The following is a 16,722-nucleotide window of genomic DNA, read 5'->3' as shown; positions in this document are numbered from 1 at the left end:
CACTATTCAAATAATAATCATGAATTCTTTTRGGATAGTCTAAATAAAAAAATATTTATATTTATAAATAGAAACGCTCTCCATTACATAGTCTATGCAGAGTCACCAGAAAACGCTAACATCCTGTTCAGGGATACAGCATTTTCAACTTGCATTGCTAGTTATAGCCTAATGTTAGCTAGCTAGCTAACATTGAACCTGGTAGGTTAGCTACCTGCAGATTTGTGCAGGGTAGTAATGTTATGAGTTGGGATTATGGTTCAATGTTTAGCTAGCTAGCTGTCTAAACAAAATACTCCACTTTGCAAGTGACCATTTCACGACAACTTCTGTATCCTGTGCATGTGACAAATACTATATAAAATAAAATCAAAGTGTATGTGTTTACCAGAGACTGTAATGTGAAGAACATGACCTGCACCAAAGTCAAATTAGGATATAACGTTAGGCCAACGAGACAGTGTCCAAGTTCTAAAATACTCTGGTAGAATACCCTGCTTTTATTATTTCGTCACACTCACATCTGTAATCTATTTTCTGTAATTGGCTCGCCATTAACTTGTAAATAATGATCAGGTTGCGAGTTTATTTTCCTGTAAAAATAAAGACAAATGAGCTTAAGTGAAGACGTTGTGGAGATGTTGCTATATGATATGGTCATTATTTGAACTGGCTATCTAGCTAACAAGCTAGAGACGAACCAAAACATTATTTAGAAAGTTGCTTTAAGTTGCTGGGCTTGCAAGATTGCCATAAAGTAAATTCATTTTTAAAACAGATGGGTTTATTGGTGTTAAAATACACTAGTTATGCTATTTTGGACCAACAGGCTGCTGATGTCATGCAGCCTGTAGTTTAAATGTTTTGATAACGACAAGTTTGACATCGGACGACAATAGAATGTTCATGATGTCACTGCGACAACTGTCYATAGACGTAGTATAAACCCGTCTTTATTCTTGAAATCTTTGGTTGTTTAAGTACAGTGCATTAGAAAAGTATTCAGACCTTGACTTTTCCACATTTTGTTACGTTGCAGCCTTATTTAAAAATTGATTAAATAAAACAATTCTCAATCTACACACAATAGCCCATAATGAAAAAGCGAAAACTGGTTTTTCGAAATGTTTGCAAATGTAAAAAAAGATATTTCTGCATTTTTAAAGTTATTTTTACATAAGTATTCAGACCCTTTACTATGAGACCTGAAATTAAGCTCAGGTGCATCCTGTTTCCATTAATCATCCCTGAGAAGTTTCTACAACATGTTTGGAGTCCACCTGTGGAAATTCAATTGATTGGACATGATTTGGAAAGGCACACACCTGTCTATATAAGGTCCCATAGTTGACAGTGCATGTCAGAGCAAAAACCAAGCCATGAGGTTGAAGGAATTGTCCGTAGAGTGCCGAGACAGGATTGTGTCGAGGCACAGATCTGGGGAAGGGTACAAAAAAAATGTCTGCAGCATTGAAGGTCCCAAAGAACACAGTGGCCTCCATCATTCTTAAATGGAAGAAGTTTGGAACCACCAAGACTCTTCCTAGAGCTGGCCACCCAGCCAAACTGAGCAAACGAAGGAGAAGGGCCTTGGCCAGGGAGGTGACAAAGAACCCAATGGTCACTGACAGAGGGCCAGAGTTCCTCTTCCAGAAGGATAACCATCTCTACAGCACTCCACCCATCAGGCCTTTGTGGTAGAGTGGCGAGACAGAAGCCACTCCTCAGTATAAGGCCGAGCAGCCCGCTTGGAGTTTGCCAAATTTTGCTTAAAGACTCTCGGACCATGAGAAACAAGATTCTCTGGTCTGATGAAACCAAGATTGAGTCACGTCTGGAGGAAACCTGGCACCATACCTACGGTGTAGCATGGTGGTGGCGGCATCATGCTGTGGGGATGTTTTCCAGCAGCAGGGACTGGAAGATTAGTCAGGYTTGAGGGTAGGGTGAACGGAGCAAAGTACAGAGAGATCCTTGGTGAAAACCTGCTCCAGAGTTCTCAGGAGCTCAGACTGGGGCGAAGGTTCACCTTTCAATGTGACAACAACCCTAAGCACACAAGACAATACAGGAGTGGCTTTGGGACAAGTCTCTGAACGTCCTTGAGTGGCCCAGCCAGAGCCCGGACTTGAACCCAATCAAACATCTCTGGAGAGACCTGAAAATAGCTGTGCAGCAATGCTCCCCATCCAACCTGACAGAGCTTGATAGGATCTGCAGAGAAGAATGGGAGAAACTCCCCAAATACAGGTGTGCCAAGCTTGTAGCGTCATACCCAAGAAGACTTGAGTCTGTAATCGCTTCCAAAGGTGCTTCAATAAAGTACTGAGTAAAGGGTCTGAAAACTTATGTAAATGTGATCTGTTTTTATTTTTTAATAAATTAGCAAAAATGTCTTAACTTCTTTTTGCTCTGTCATTATGGGGTATTGTGTGTAGATTGATGAGGGGGAAAAAACTATTTAAAGTCAAGGGGTCTGAATATTTTCCAAATGCACTGTACATGTGAATCCTTAAAGAGATGGGCTGACGCTTAAGAGGGTGTGAACGATGCTGAATTGTGTAGACAAAGAGCTCTCCAGTAGGTTTACCAAAACATTCAAGGSCCATTTTCTCAWGTGAGGTTACAAGTATCAACTTTCAAAGCAGAATTACTTTCCCATTGTTCCTCAACTGTAGTGTATGATATACCATTTTRTAGCTCAGAGTTTCTACTTTTATCCAATGTAAAAAACACAATTTCAAATTTTACTACTTAACTTCTTATGGCTGCAGGGGCAGTATTGAGTAGCTTGGATGAAAGGTGCCCAGAGGTGCCCATAGTAAACTGCCTGCTCCTCAGTCCCAGTTGCTAATATATGCATATTATTATTCGTATTGGATAGAAAACACTCTGAAGTTTCTAAAACTGTTTGAATTATGTCTGTGAGTATAACAGAACTCATATGGCAGGCAAAAACCTGAGAAAAAATTCAAACAGGAAGTGGGAATTCTGAGGCTGGTCGATTTTCAACCAAGATCCTATTGAAATCACAGCGAGATATGGATGAGTTTGCACTTCCTACGGCTTCCACTAGATGTCATCAGTCTGTAGAACCTTGTCTGATGCCTCTACTGTGAAGGGGGGCCGAATGAGAGGGGAATTAGTCAGGTCTGCCATGACCTGACCATGCTTTGACCATGCGCGTTCACATGAGAGGGAGCTCTGTTCCATCGGTCATCTGAACGTTATTTAAGATTTATGTTAAAAACATTCTAAAGATTGATTCAATACATCGTTTGACATGTTTCTGACTGTTACGGAAATTTTGGACATTTCGTCTGCTTTTAGTGAACGCGCTTCCTGACGTTGGATTTGTTTACCAAACACGCTAACAAAAATAGCTATTTGGACATAAATGATGGACATTACCGAACAAAACGAAAATTTCTTGWGGAAGTGGGAGTCCAGGGAGTGCATTCCGACGAAGATCAGCAAAGGTAAGTGAAGATTTATAATGCTTTTTATGAGTTTTGTTGACTGCACAATTTGGCGGGTAACTGTATGGCTTGCTTTTGTGGCTGAACGCTGTTTTCAGATTATTGAATATTGTGTTTTGCCGTAAGGCTTTTTGAAATCTGACACAGCGGTTGCATTAAGAACAAGTGTATCTTTAATTCTATGTAAAACATGTATCTTTCATCAAAGTTTATGATGAGTATTTCTGATATTTGACGTGGCTCTCTGCAATTTCTCCGGATATTTTGGAGGCATTTCTGAACATGGCGCCAATGTAAACTGAGGTTTTTGGATATAAATATGAACTTAATCGAACAAGACATATATGTATTGTGTAACATGAAGTGTTATCTGTTATCCTATGAGTGTCATCTGATGAAGAACATCAAAGGTTAGTGATTAATTTTATCTCTTTGTGCTTTTTGTGACTCCTCTCTTTGGCTGGAAAAATGGCTGAATTTTTCTGTGACTTGGTGGTGACCTAACATAATCGTTTGTGGTGCTTTCGCTGAAAAGCCTATTTGAAATCGGACACTTTGGTGGGATTAACAACAAGATTACCTTTAAAATGGTATAAAATACATGTATGTTTGAGGAATTTTAATTATGAGATTTCTGTTGTTTGAATTTGGCTCCCTACACTTTCACTGGCTGTTGTCATATCGATCCCGTTAACTGCAGCCATATTAAGACCGAATCGAGCCGGTCGGTCACATATGGATCTGTGCCCCTCACTTTGAACTGGACTGTGTTTAGGCTACAGTATGAGCGGTCGTGAGTAGATGCTCTTGTTTTGAGATAAGTGAGAGCTGCATGTAGACACGTGCACATTGGTTCATATTCTTTGCCAGTTAGTGAGTTATTAGCCTAGTTATAGCTCATMTCTAGTCAACAATGGGGGAATGGTTGATTCCGACAAGAGCACAAACAGGTGCATTTCTAGCCATCTTTGAAAAGCTAGTCAGGTAAAGAGCTTTGTCTTAAAGGGGAAGTGTTGTATTTTGAGACGGTATTAAATAAGCTATGTAGCCAATAGGCAGAGCATAGTATAGCATAATTTGTCTGATTCCCAGTAATATTGGGAATAATAATGAATTTTTTTTGTAAAGTGCTTTCTTGCATCAAACAACATTTTCAGGCACCTCCTTATCTGAAGGACAAGCTAAAGTTAATAAATCTTCTTTGGGATCGGTGTCCCTTCCTCGGGACGGTTGAGCTAACGTAGGCTAATGTGATTAGCATGAGGTTGTAAGTAACAAGAAAATTTCCCAGGACATAGACTTATCTGATATTGGCAGAAAGCCAATACTGCACTGTCCAATTTACAGTAGCTATTACAGTGAAATAATACCACGCTATTGTTTGAGGAGAGTGCACAATTTTGAACATAAAAGGTTATTAATAAACAAATGAGGCATATTTGGGCAGTCTTGATACAACATTTTGAACAGAAATGCAATGGTTCATTGATCAGTCAAATTTTGCACATACACTGCTGCCATCTAGTGGCCAAAATGTATATTGCACCTGGGCTGGAATAATACATTATGGCCTTTCTCTTGCATTTCAAAGATGGTACAAAAAAAACCAGTTGTTTTTTTCTTTGTATTATCTTCTACCAGATCTATTGTGTGTTATTCTCCTACATTCCTTTCACATTTCCACAAACTTCAAAGTGTTCACTTTCAAATGGTACCAAGAATATGCATATCCTTGCTTCAGGGCCTGAGCTACAGGCAGTTGGATTTGGATATGTCATTTTAGGCAAAAAATTGTAGGCTGAATGATAAAACAGCTATTTCCGTGTAAAAATGTTATGGGATGCGTTTTTCTCCATTGTTTTTTTAATTTTAATTTTTAATTTTATCCCCTTTTCTCCCCAATTTTCGTGGTATCCAATCGCTATTAATTACTATCTTGTCTCATCGCTACAACTCCCGTACGGGCTCGGGAGAGACGAAGGTCGAAAGCCACGCGTCCTCCGAAGCACAACCCAACCAAGCCGCACTGCTTCTTAACACAGCGCGCCTCCAACCCGGAAGCCAGCCGCACCAATGTGTCGGAGGTAACACCGTGCACCTGGCCCCCTTGGTTAGCGCGCACTGCGCCCGGCCCGCCACAGGAGTCGCTGGAGCGCGATGAGACAAGGATATCCCTACCGGCCAAACCCTCCCTAACCCGGACGACGCTAGCCCAATTGTGCGTCGCCCCACGGACCTCCGGTCGCGGCCGGCTGCGACAGAGCCTGGGCGCGAACCCAGAGACTCTGGTGGCGCAGCTAGCACTGCGATGCAGTGCCCTAGACCACTGCGCCACCCGGGAGGCCCTCCATAGTTTTTTTTTTATGGTAGGCGACTCTGGTAGGCCCACATTATGATCAAAGCCACAGTAGCCTACTTGGCCACTGTCAAAAATGTAACTTAAAACAGATACAGCCTCAGTGTTCACAGTAAACACACACCGGAAGTTGCAAAGAATTTTCACAACGTTCAAGTTTGCACTCAGTGCCCCAAAAAATTAGAGGGAACATTAGTAGTACTACCTTTTTATGTATCAATTTTTTAGCAAGCACTCTTATCCAGAGCAATTTACAGGATCAATTTGGGTAAGTGCCTTGCTCGACAGCACAAACCCCCTCCCCCCACCTAGTCGGCTCTGGAATCGAACCAATGACCTTTCGGTTACTGGCTCAACACTTCACCTCTATGCTATCTGCCGATTGCTTGCTAGCACCCACATGAGGGCGAGGCTAGCGTGGCTAGGCGAGTGCCGCTTGTATAGTGTAAATGGCCAGTGTCACACACTTTGGAATGTCAGAATTCTAGGCAGCCATCTAAATACTAACATATTTGATGCCACTGATTAAAGTAGGAAAGCAACACTCTCCAGGAAAGAGACTCTGAAGAAAGACCCAAGCATATAAAATGTGTGAACAGCATCAGTAAGAGTTTATTAATGTCTGGCATGAATAGCAAAAACGCTTCTAATAGCCTAATCCCCCCCGAACACTCTCCCCTCTGCAGCTCCCCAGCTCCCAAACTGGCCTGTGCTCAGTGCCTGATAATAACACAGCCTACCGTCTGCCTGCGGCTAGACAGCATAATCCCATTGGTGGCAGGCAGCACTGAAGACAAGAGGTTTCCCAACAACAGAAAACACACAGGATCAGGCAAGGCAACCCCACCAAAAAGGGATGCGGCTGGGCCCACGTAATCTACCATGCAGGGGAGCAATCCGGGCCTTGGGCACAGAGGAATAAGGGAAGAGAGGGTGTAACAGATAAAAGCTCCTAACTACAATCCCTTTGTTGAGAGAGCCTTCAGTAAACACGTTTGTGTGTACAGACACACAGTCCCAGGTGAACCTTGGCATGCCTGCACTAAGTTAGGTCATAGTGAGCTTACTCACACTTATGTTTGTTAATGAGAAAATAAMGAGTTGTAGTGCAGCGTTCATGCCTCGATCTCTCTCAGCGTGCAGGCAGAAGATATGAATTCCTTGCTCAGTTCCTGGCACCACACTTTATAGTTAAGCCCAGCTGTTTCAGTGCAGAAATGTTTTTTTCTGTAAAGCTAAACMTGACATAATGTGCCGTACTGTGGACCACCTCTGACATGCATGATGAGAGGCCTCATATTGGCGTGAACCAAGCAACTGTGGTGAGATTTTATTTAACTAGGCAAGTCAGTTAAGAACAAATTCTTATTTACAAACCCGGACGACGCTGGGCCAATTGTGCACCGCCCTATGGGACTCCCAATTACGGCCTGTTGTGATGCAGCTTGGATACGAAGCCGGGTGTCTGTAGTGATAGATAATTTATTCATATCTCTTATCCTGGCCCCTTGGGAACAATGATTTTGAGAATGTCAAGTTTCGTCTTTAGGAAAACATGATGTTCGAGGGACACGCCAAACACGTGCACTTGCCTTAAAAATGTGTTTCTGAATTCTAACGCTAGATGGCTCTCGCCATGTGGACATCTTTGTTCGGAAGGGACATTTAAATTCCCGTCCTCGACTTGACCACCCAACACTCCCATTTGGTCCATTTCTCAATGATGAGAAACATTTCCAACATCAAAATGTTGTCTCTAGAATTCAGGCTACTTCCTCTTCCTGTACTGGAGTGAACGGCAGTACACCCATTGCCTCGCCTATTGTTTATTGCCCCCCAAACCCACAAAAGTCACTTATTTGAAAGAAGTTAAAATCAAGTTAATCTGGCATCCTCATGGCATGAATCGTGACATGACAGCTAGTTAACACAGTAAAAAAAACATTTAGCTACAGATGAAGGTTTATGATTTCTGGCTGGCTGTCAGGAGTCGCAAGACAAAACTTGACAAACACTAAACGACAACAGAGCCTAGACAACTGTGCTTGATTCGAAGTTTCTGCTCTAAAACTGACTAGCTACATCTACTGCAAATAAAGTACAATTGGCTGACAAACCAACTGTTCCTTCTACTCCTAACCAAATAATATAAAATAACTAGCAATTGCAGGGAGTTCATTTCCGTATAATTGRGTACTGTGTTTACTTGTGCAGAGATCTGGCACTGGGATAAAAAAAAATACAACGTTTAATGACTCCGATTTCAACTACCGCATCGTCCGTTGTATGTCTAAAAGAAAGTAGGTAAACAAACGAATATGTAGCCAAGCTGCGCAAATGTCCGTTCGCTCGCGCTGGGTGCTCGCGAGATGCTCTGCACGGTCTTGATCGAACCTCTAATCACAGAGCGAGACTGACATCGCAATACTACTTGACTTTCCTTAACAGATTATTAGGACAGTCGTTGACGCACTCCTGTCATTTTCAGGTATGCCATTAAGGAATATGTCGGCTCCTTACCTGCCATGAAACCAGTCATTACAAATGTCGCATTCAATCATAAACCGGCTAACATCGTAAGACTGCCGGCAGACACAGTACAGCGGGGCCGCCGCCATCTTCTTAGTGTCCAAACAAACAACGCAGCCAGAAAGTTGGGCGGGGACTGTTTTCAACATACACGGAAAAAGCCGAGGGCGAAACGATCATTTACGATAACGTTGGAGGAGACCACACGACCACTCTGTGTAGCATGATATTTGTTAATCATAATAAGCAATAATTTACTATTATTCAACCCAAGCAACGATCGCAACACCGTAATGTAGGCTATATTAACTCAACTTGCATGCACGCTAAATAAAATAACAAGTTGTAGAGTGTTATAAGCCAGAGGTCTTTGATGTGGCCTGTTGGCACCAGGTGCTCCAAACTGTTAATAAAAGAGCGTGGCCTCTGGTATAAACGTTTGGCTAAAGCGGCGATTCCGGTTGGACCAAACGGCGAAATCTTTTTTAACCCAAAGTATGGAAACTAGTGTGGGACTGGAATGTGATGTGGCATATGTATAGGACTTTTATTGTGATATCCATCCATACCTGTATTCTAATTGGCTCCTGTATTAGAGCAAGGGCTTCTGGGTAGTAGATCAGTCAGCGCTGCCATGATGTAGTGTGTGGGGTTGTGTCAATCACTCTCCCATTATTATGTATTTAATATATCCCCTTTTGAGTTATACAGTGTCATCATTAACATATGAAGTCTGATGCACTGGTGCTGCATTCGGTTAGCTTCTTCAATTACAAGACCTTCAACCCACGTCCTTACACTAGGAAKAACATTGCAACTGGTAGTGTTTGTAGGCATTGTAGCTATACATTTATAATATACACGTTTCTTCTGAATCGAGAACAGAACGTATTGGCAAGAACAGGTTTTAGTTAAAAAGTTACTGAATCCTTTCTTCTAGAATTCACATATTGCAGTTTTAATGTATATATGGTTGTTCCATATAAGTTCAATAACTTTCTGACTGCACTCCTTTATATTTGAATGAAACCTTCCAAACATGTTTGCCCATGGTAGGTGGTCAGACAGTGACATTTTGGACCTGGATGCCAAAACATTTAGGAGACAGAGTTGCTCAAAGTTGACTCATCGTGTAGCTACAGATTGTACACCAAAGATTTTTGGTGTCCATTGACAAATCTATGGTGGCGGTTGGTGTGAGTTGTTCCTGTAACGCCCAGTAATGGACTTAAGAAATATTTGATTATATCACATTATCTTGCGTACAATCTGTAGCTAACCCATTTTGCATACCCTACCATGAGACATCCATGTCGAGTTTGATATTTTTGAAAGCAAAAATAAAACATGTACTTTTTTTTCTTTAAAGTCAATTATCTAAAATTGTAAACTCAGAATTTTCTCATTTTCACATATATTGAGGCTTAGATCCTATTTTAGATCATCTGAGGTTTTATGTTATGCCCGCCATTGGTTGAGACACAGCATTCTCTTAAATACAGAGAGGGTTTGTGTCATTTCAATCATAGGTAACAAATCATATCAATCAATCAAATGTATTTATGAAGCCCTTTTTACATCAGCAGATGTCACAAAATGCTAGACAGAAACCCAGCCTAAAATCATAGAATACTTCAGACCACTACAATTTAGCTGGTACACCATTGAAATAGAATTTTTACATTTCAACAAAGTTATGGATATACTGACAAGATAGATGTCTCTACAACCTAACAATGGGAGTCGTTGTCCACAAAGCGTCATTGTGGGCTGTCTAGCGCCTGCCTATCCTTTCTTTGGATTGGTGGATGCATCTCATTATTGTAATCCTTTTTTGAATATTTGATGAGGGTTGTTTACGTCAACCACCTGTATTCAATGGAGAGAAATGCTATGCTACTAGCCTCATGCCATCAAAATGGATAGCCATCTCAGTGTTTTTTCTCAAAGTTGCCGGGATTTCACGTGTCCTACTTACATCAGTACACTTGCAACAATGTAAGCATTACAAAACTTCTATTCAATCAAATAAACCTCATGGAGGAAATAAACCATACATTTTGTTGTTGACCAAATTTAACACTCATTGACCTCCATACAAAAATTCCTTGCTTGGTGGGCGAAACAACAAAATAATGCCACCTGCTGGAGGGAGACAGGTTGTCCGTGGAGTTGGGCCTCTCTTGCGCATTCTCTCTGGTTTCAACTACTACCAGAAAGATGGCTCGCCAGTCCGCCCACCGTCGAATGTCAACTTGAATGCGAATGTCTATTCTATTATCTATATTTCTATGATTTCAATAGGTTTCCTATGGAAGATTGACAGTTTAATATAAGACAATGGATATTCCCACTCAAGTCATCATTCTCTGATGTGAAGACCAACCATAATTCTGTTAATTGTGGTACCATTTAAAAGATGACATTTCAATTTTATCCAGATTTGTGTTAATTTATCAGCCAAAATATGACACCCAGCCATGATTGAAGAGCACACTGTCATAATCGATTGTGAGCACAACACCTCTGATGTAAAATACGGTCTAAGCTACAACATACAATATATGAACATGAAAAAAGATTTTTTTTTTTTCTCAATAAATTATACAAGTTTGACAACCTTGTTTGCAAGCTTTCAAGTGATATCATACTCTACCATTTATCTTTTTCAGTGATGAAGACATGGATGTGTCATGGTCAACTTCGAGCACCTCTATCTCCTGAATGTTTTGGTATTTAGGTCCAAAAAGTCACTTTTAGAGCAAACATGTATGGAAGGTTTCGTTCAAATTAAAAGGCTTGCAGTCAAAAAGTGTTTAAAATCATATGGAACGACCCTAGTCGTTGGCACAGATGTCAAATCAAATCAAACGTTATTTGTCACATGTGCCAAACACAACACGTGTAGACCTTACTGTGAAATGCTTACTTACAAGCCCTTACCCAACAGTGCAGTTCAAGAAAGAGTTAAGAACATTTTAACCAAATAAGCTAAAGTAAAAAATTATAAAAAGTAACACAATAAAATAACATTAACGAGGCTATATACAGGGGGTACTGGTACTGATTCAATGTGCAGGGGTACAGGTTAGTCAAGGTCATTTGTACATGTAGGTAGGGGTGAAGTGACTATGCATAGATAATAAACTGTGAGTAGCAGCAGTGTAAAAAACAAATGAAGGGGCGACTTGCCGAGCAGTTACCATACCAGGCGGTGATGCAACCAGTCAGGATGCGCTTGATGGTGCAGCTGTATAACTTTTTGAGGATCTGGGGACCCATGCCGAATCTTTTCAATCTTCAACGTCTATTCCACGTTGGAAACAACATTGATTCAACCGGTGTGTGCACAGTGGTTTAGGCCTCATGGGAAATTGTGTGATCAATAATTTGGTGTTTAAGAAGTGAGTAGGCTATTTGTACTGTAATGTGTAGGCCTAAATAATACACTTAAAAATGCTTAAAGCCAAATGGCATAGGGATAGAGAAATGTAATGGAGCTTCGGTGCATTGATTGACAGTCCATGGCATAGGCACTTTGAAGTTACATTGTTTGTACAATCACATCGGCCTATACCAGTGTCGATTTTAGTATGTAAATCTTGGTGGGGAAAACTAATAAAAAATGTTTTATATGCATGCCAGCAAAGCCACTACACAACACAACACTAAACAATACATTAATTGCACTATAACGGTGACAAAAGGTGCCCACAAACTGTTAGGGCCTACATAAAGCTGTCCCAACAGCAGAGTCCCAACACCTTACAACTGCTACACCTGGCTTTCAGCGGAGCCTTGTCTCGTAGCAAAACAGTTCATTCAGCCTCATTTACTGCCTTTAACAAAACACAGCTGATATGGCTGACTTGCTTAAACAAATGTGGTTTCTACTGACAATTGTGATGTACAAACTATGGCATAAGGAGACGACGAGCGGATCAGAGGCAATCCCTAATTTCGATTAAGATATCAATGAGCGAGCTAGGATGGACGTAGTCAATATAACTATTTGTTCAGCACTTTGAAATGTACAGTGACAGAATTCAGAAAACATGCTTATTATTKCTTTCTTAGCTACAGTATACTGTACATATCTCCCTGGCATATTACATAATTTATGCAGCAGCATACAATACATTTTTGGACTCACCTTGTGCTGTGCTTACACGCGGCGGTCCTTCGTGGGAAAATTTTGTCATTAAACTTTGTCATCAAAGTCTGGCATTCTCTGGATTTATGGTACTTTCAAGACAACTGGGAACTTTAAAAACCCCAAAGTTGAATCATGACGTTAGTGATCTTCAGGTCGAAGCTCTAGAAAGAGGCCCGAGTTCCCGACTTGTAATTCCGAGTTGGATGACCGTTCAAAGCGCATTTTCTCAGTCTGAGCTAGTTTTTCCCCCCGATTTCCCAGTTGTCTTGAACTCACTGAAGTCTGAGATTTCCCAGTTCCGAGTTTCCAGGTGTTTTGAATGCGGCAGAAGTCATGCTGGATTAACAGCATGGCCAATGTTGAATGTTTATCCTTTTAAGCTTGGAAAACAGACCCTTAAACCCAGACTTGGACCACACATCCACTCCACTGAATAGCAGGCTAGTGATTGCTTTGCAATGCTTGCATGCTAAAATCGGTTTCCTATTGAACATACTTCTTTCCGAAAGAAATATTATAGTTTGATTACATTTTAGTAAAGGAATAAATAGAAATGTATTTTGACTTGTTGAAACAAAGTTTATGGGTAGATTTTCGGATTCCTTTGCCTGCAAGTCAAAATACGAGTGGATTACTCAAATCGATGGCACCAACTAAACTGACTTTTTGGGATATAAAGAAGGATTTTTATCTAACAAAACAGCACTACATGTTATAGCTGGGACCCTTTGGATGACAAATCAGAGGAAGATTTTCAAAAAGTAAGTGAATATTTCATCTTTATATGTGAATGTATGAAACCTGTGCAGGTGGYAAAAAAAATTGATATGGGGCACCGTCCTCAAACAATCGAATGGCATGTTTTCGCTGTAATAGCTACTGTAAATCGGACAGTGCAGTTAGATTAACAAGAATTTAAGCTTTCAGCCGATATAAGACACTTATATGTACCTAAATGTTTAAAATCCATAATATTTATCATTATTTATTTGAATTGCGCGCCCTCCAGTTTCACTGGAAGTTGTCCCGCTAGCCGGACACCGATCCTTAAGGAGTGTTAAACCCAGACGTGGACCACACATCTACTCCACTGAATAGCAGGCTAGTGATTGCTTTGCAATGCTTGCAGTTAGCCACTGATTCCTTCTAAACCACTCATTGTTGAATTTGCGATTTCCAAATTGTTGTGTAATGTTTATGTCCAATGGCTGATGAGCACCGATACGTTTTATCTATAGAATTCTAGCCCAATGGGTGTTGACATAGAGTTACAATAGAAGTGGACTTGGATTGGAACCGGTGCTATGGTCAGATGACATGGTCTAAGATCCCTCTCAATGTGATCTCCAATCTCATAAAACATTTTAGAAAAAGGCTCAGTGTTGTTATCCTTGCAAGGGGAGGGTGATAGAGTACTGAAAACAGGGCTGCCAATATTTTTTTTTAAATATATTTTCAAAAAATCTGTATAAATCGTATATATATTTTTTTTTTAGCTAATTAAAATGTTTTATTGGTCACATATACATGGTTAGCAGATGTTATTGCGAATATAGCTCAGTATTTGTATTATTTTTGTATTCGTTTTTTTTGCTAATCTTTATCAAGGGTTCAACTTTATAATGTATTACTGGCACCATCATGGTCTGTCAGGCCCATAATTATTGGCACCCTTGATAAAGATGAGCAAACAAAAAATACAACAACAAATAAATTATACAAATATTGAGCTTTTTGTACACACATATATATATATATATATATATAGACCGCTATCCTTTTATGATGCAATATTGGGATTCACAAGTATTTGTAAGTGCATTAACTTCAAGACTGTAGCCCACTTTTCCTTCAATCGTGGATAACGACTGTGGAATTTTGATAATACAGTTTATAGTAATTCTCCGACAGACTGGAGTTTGGGGCGTCGCCTTTATGTTACTGGGACCAATCAGATATCTGGCAGAAACTTTGTAAACAAGTCTTACACGTTGTGTGAAATATATTTTATTTGATCGTTTCAGTGAGCTGTATCGTTGGGAAACTCGCAGGACTGGAAGACTTCACTAAGGTAATGGAAAATGTGGTTATATTTTGTAACAAAATATTTTGCTGCTCATCTTTTATGCTGTTCCATTGAGCTCGAGCGCAAGTGAAACGTTGGCAGACATCCGGTGAGATAGCATAGCTACCGTAATAGTTAAACACATCTCAGTTAACAGCCTACACAAATAATTTCCCTAATTTTCAACTGTTGCAAAACAAACTTGAGTTTTGATTGGCAATTGTTATTTTTCAATAATAACCAACTAAACTGTCGTGATAATCGCCAGCCCACTATTGCGCAATGGTCTGCTTCTCGCTACTATGTAACGTAACGGCTGTTAAATGACAGTGGTTGTAGCCTGTAGCTGTCGGCTACAGCTCTGGCACACACATTCATTGAAGCACCTCAGTCACGGTCCAATAGTCTTCCTTTTGTAACAATAGCAAAGTAAACTAACCATTAATCCTGCTCAGTTCAGTTTGAAATGCTTTTCGAAATTGAGAGATCGGGGGTTTGCTCCTGATGTGTTCGGATTGTATGAACGAGCCTGCTAAATGATGAGTGGATACCAACTGTCTGGAATAGTTAACACATGATAAAATAATGAACAATTGGGACCTATAGGCTATTACATAGGCCAGTGGTTTTCAAACCTCTAGGACCCAAAACGATTCACAATTTCGCTGTAGCCCTGAGCTCACCTGGTTCACCTATTCAAGGGCTTGATGATTAGGTGAACATTTTACAATCCTCTGTGCTAGCTGTGGAGTAATTAAAATACATGGAACGGCTGGGGGTCCCCAGAGGAGAGGTTTGAAAACCCATACCATAAGCTACTCCCTCTAGATCAGGGATTGTAAACTTTGATGGGGTTGGGGGACACAAACAATATGAAATCTTCATGAAGGGCGTCAGTTGCTCACATCTGTGTACCCACATCATATTAGAGTCAGAATACAGTGAGGCGTGTCTGTGATTCTAGATATTGATTTATGGTTGACCCTGAGCTTGCAAGAACGACTGTCCTTTTCAGAACCCATCTTTTCGCCCAGGAAGTGCCAAATGGAGGTTGGGTATATAGATGGTGTCATGGAGAACACATGTTTCTATATCACAATCAATCACCCAAATAATTCACATTAGATTGCATTTGTAATACTTGTTAATGAGCACACACTAACGAATTCCCTTTATTCCCCTATGCATTTTCTCGTTTGCACACCTCAAGCTATTCACAATAATAGTTTTTATTTGTTTATGAATAAATCACACTTTGCAGTGTGATGCAGTGACTTGAAAACAGAAAAGGTATTATCTGGAATATTTAGTGACGTTTCAAGAAGGAAATGACACATTTTCTCGCTTTCATAAGTCACTGTCCTTCAGATATCAAACAGCTTTAGTAGAAACAGATTGACGTCACCATTTCCTGTCGTATCTCAAATAAAAAGAGATATCACCGCAGTGACATGGAAATAAGTAAACAAGCATTACATGGTCTTGTGACAACTTTAAATGATACATTATAGCCTAAAGCCTATGGTAAAATACAAATGGTTTCATTTATTGACAGCAATAAGAGACAGCTTTTTGACAGAGTAGATTGTGAAGTGATCAGTGAAGTGAAAATGATTGTTTGTGTGGCAGTCATCACAGCTGTTCTAAGGAGAGGCTCATGTTTTTTTCTCTGTCTTCTGGTAAATGCTATTGATGCGTATGTGGTAGTGTTGAGAATTCCCCAAAACAGTACCTTCAGAAAGTTATCCCACCCCTTGACTTTTCCACATTTTGTGTTACAGCCTGAATTTAAAATGGATTACATTGAGATTTTGTGTCACTGGCCTACACACACTACCCCATAATGTCAACGTGGAATAATTTTTTGGAAATGTTTACAAATGAATTAAAAATGAATAGGGGGTACTGCCAATGTTGCATTGATTAGATAGTAGCTGGGAGCTTGCGGTTTCATACGTGTGTGTGATTTGTTTATGACAATTTGCGGTGGAACATGTGAAAAGAAATGTGGCAAAGAAATTAACTTCATGTCCTGAATACGTTATGTTTGGGGTAAATCCAACACAACACATACAATATGAAGAGTACCACTCTTCATATTTCCAAGTATGGTGGTGGCTGCATCATGTTATGGGTA

At 40.2% G+C, this 16,722-nt stretch overlaps 2 protein-coding genes across 3 annotated transcripts in view; one reads left to right on the top strand and one right to left on the bottom strand.

The window, feature by feature from the left end:
- kdm7ab (lysine (K)-specific demethylase 7Ab) overlaps positions 1–8,462 on the bottom strand; it is a 47,831-nt gene extending 39,369 nt beyond the window's left edge. For both annotated transcript variants that reach the window (XM_023971078.2, XM_023971079.2), the window contains exon 1: positions 8,356–8,462. In XM_023971078.2, coding sequence (XP_023826846.1) covers positions 8,356–8,453 — 98 coding nt within the window. In that variant the 5' untranslated portion in view covers positions 8,454–8,462. The remainder of the gene's footprint in view (positions 1–8,355) is intronic.
- Positions 8,463–14,501: 6,039 nt separating this feature from the next.
- Positions 14,502–16,722, top strand: part of ccnd2a (cyclin D2, a) — a 209,481-nt gene continuing 207,260 nt past the window's right edge. Inside the window, exon 1 of the mRNA XM_070435262.1 lies at positions 14,502–14,591. The gene's annotated coding sequence lies outside the window, so the exon portion shown is untranslated. The remainder of the gene's footprint in view (positions 14,592–16,722) is intronic.

Source organism: Salvelinus sp. IW2-2015, linkage group LG26 (assembly GCF_002910315.2).
Source record: "Salvelinus sp. IW2-2015 linkage group LG26, ASM291031v2, whole genome shotgun sequence".
NCBI classification, from domain to species: Eukaryota; Metazoa; Chordata; class Actinopteri; order Salmoniformes; family Salmonidae; genus Salvelinus; species Salvelinus sp. IW2-2015.
Note: the sequence above shows the minus strand (reverse complement) of the source record. Positions and strands in the feature narration are given on the sequence as shown.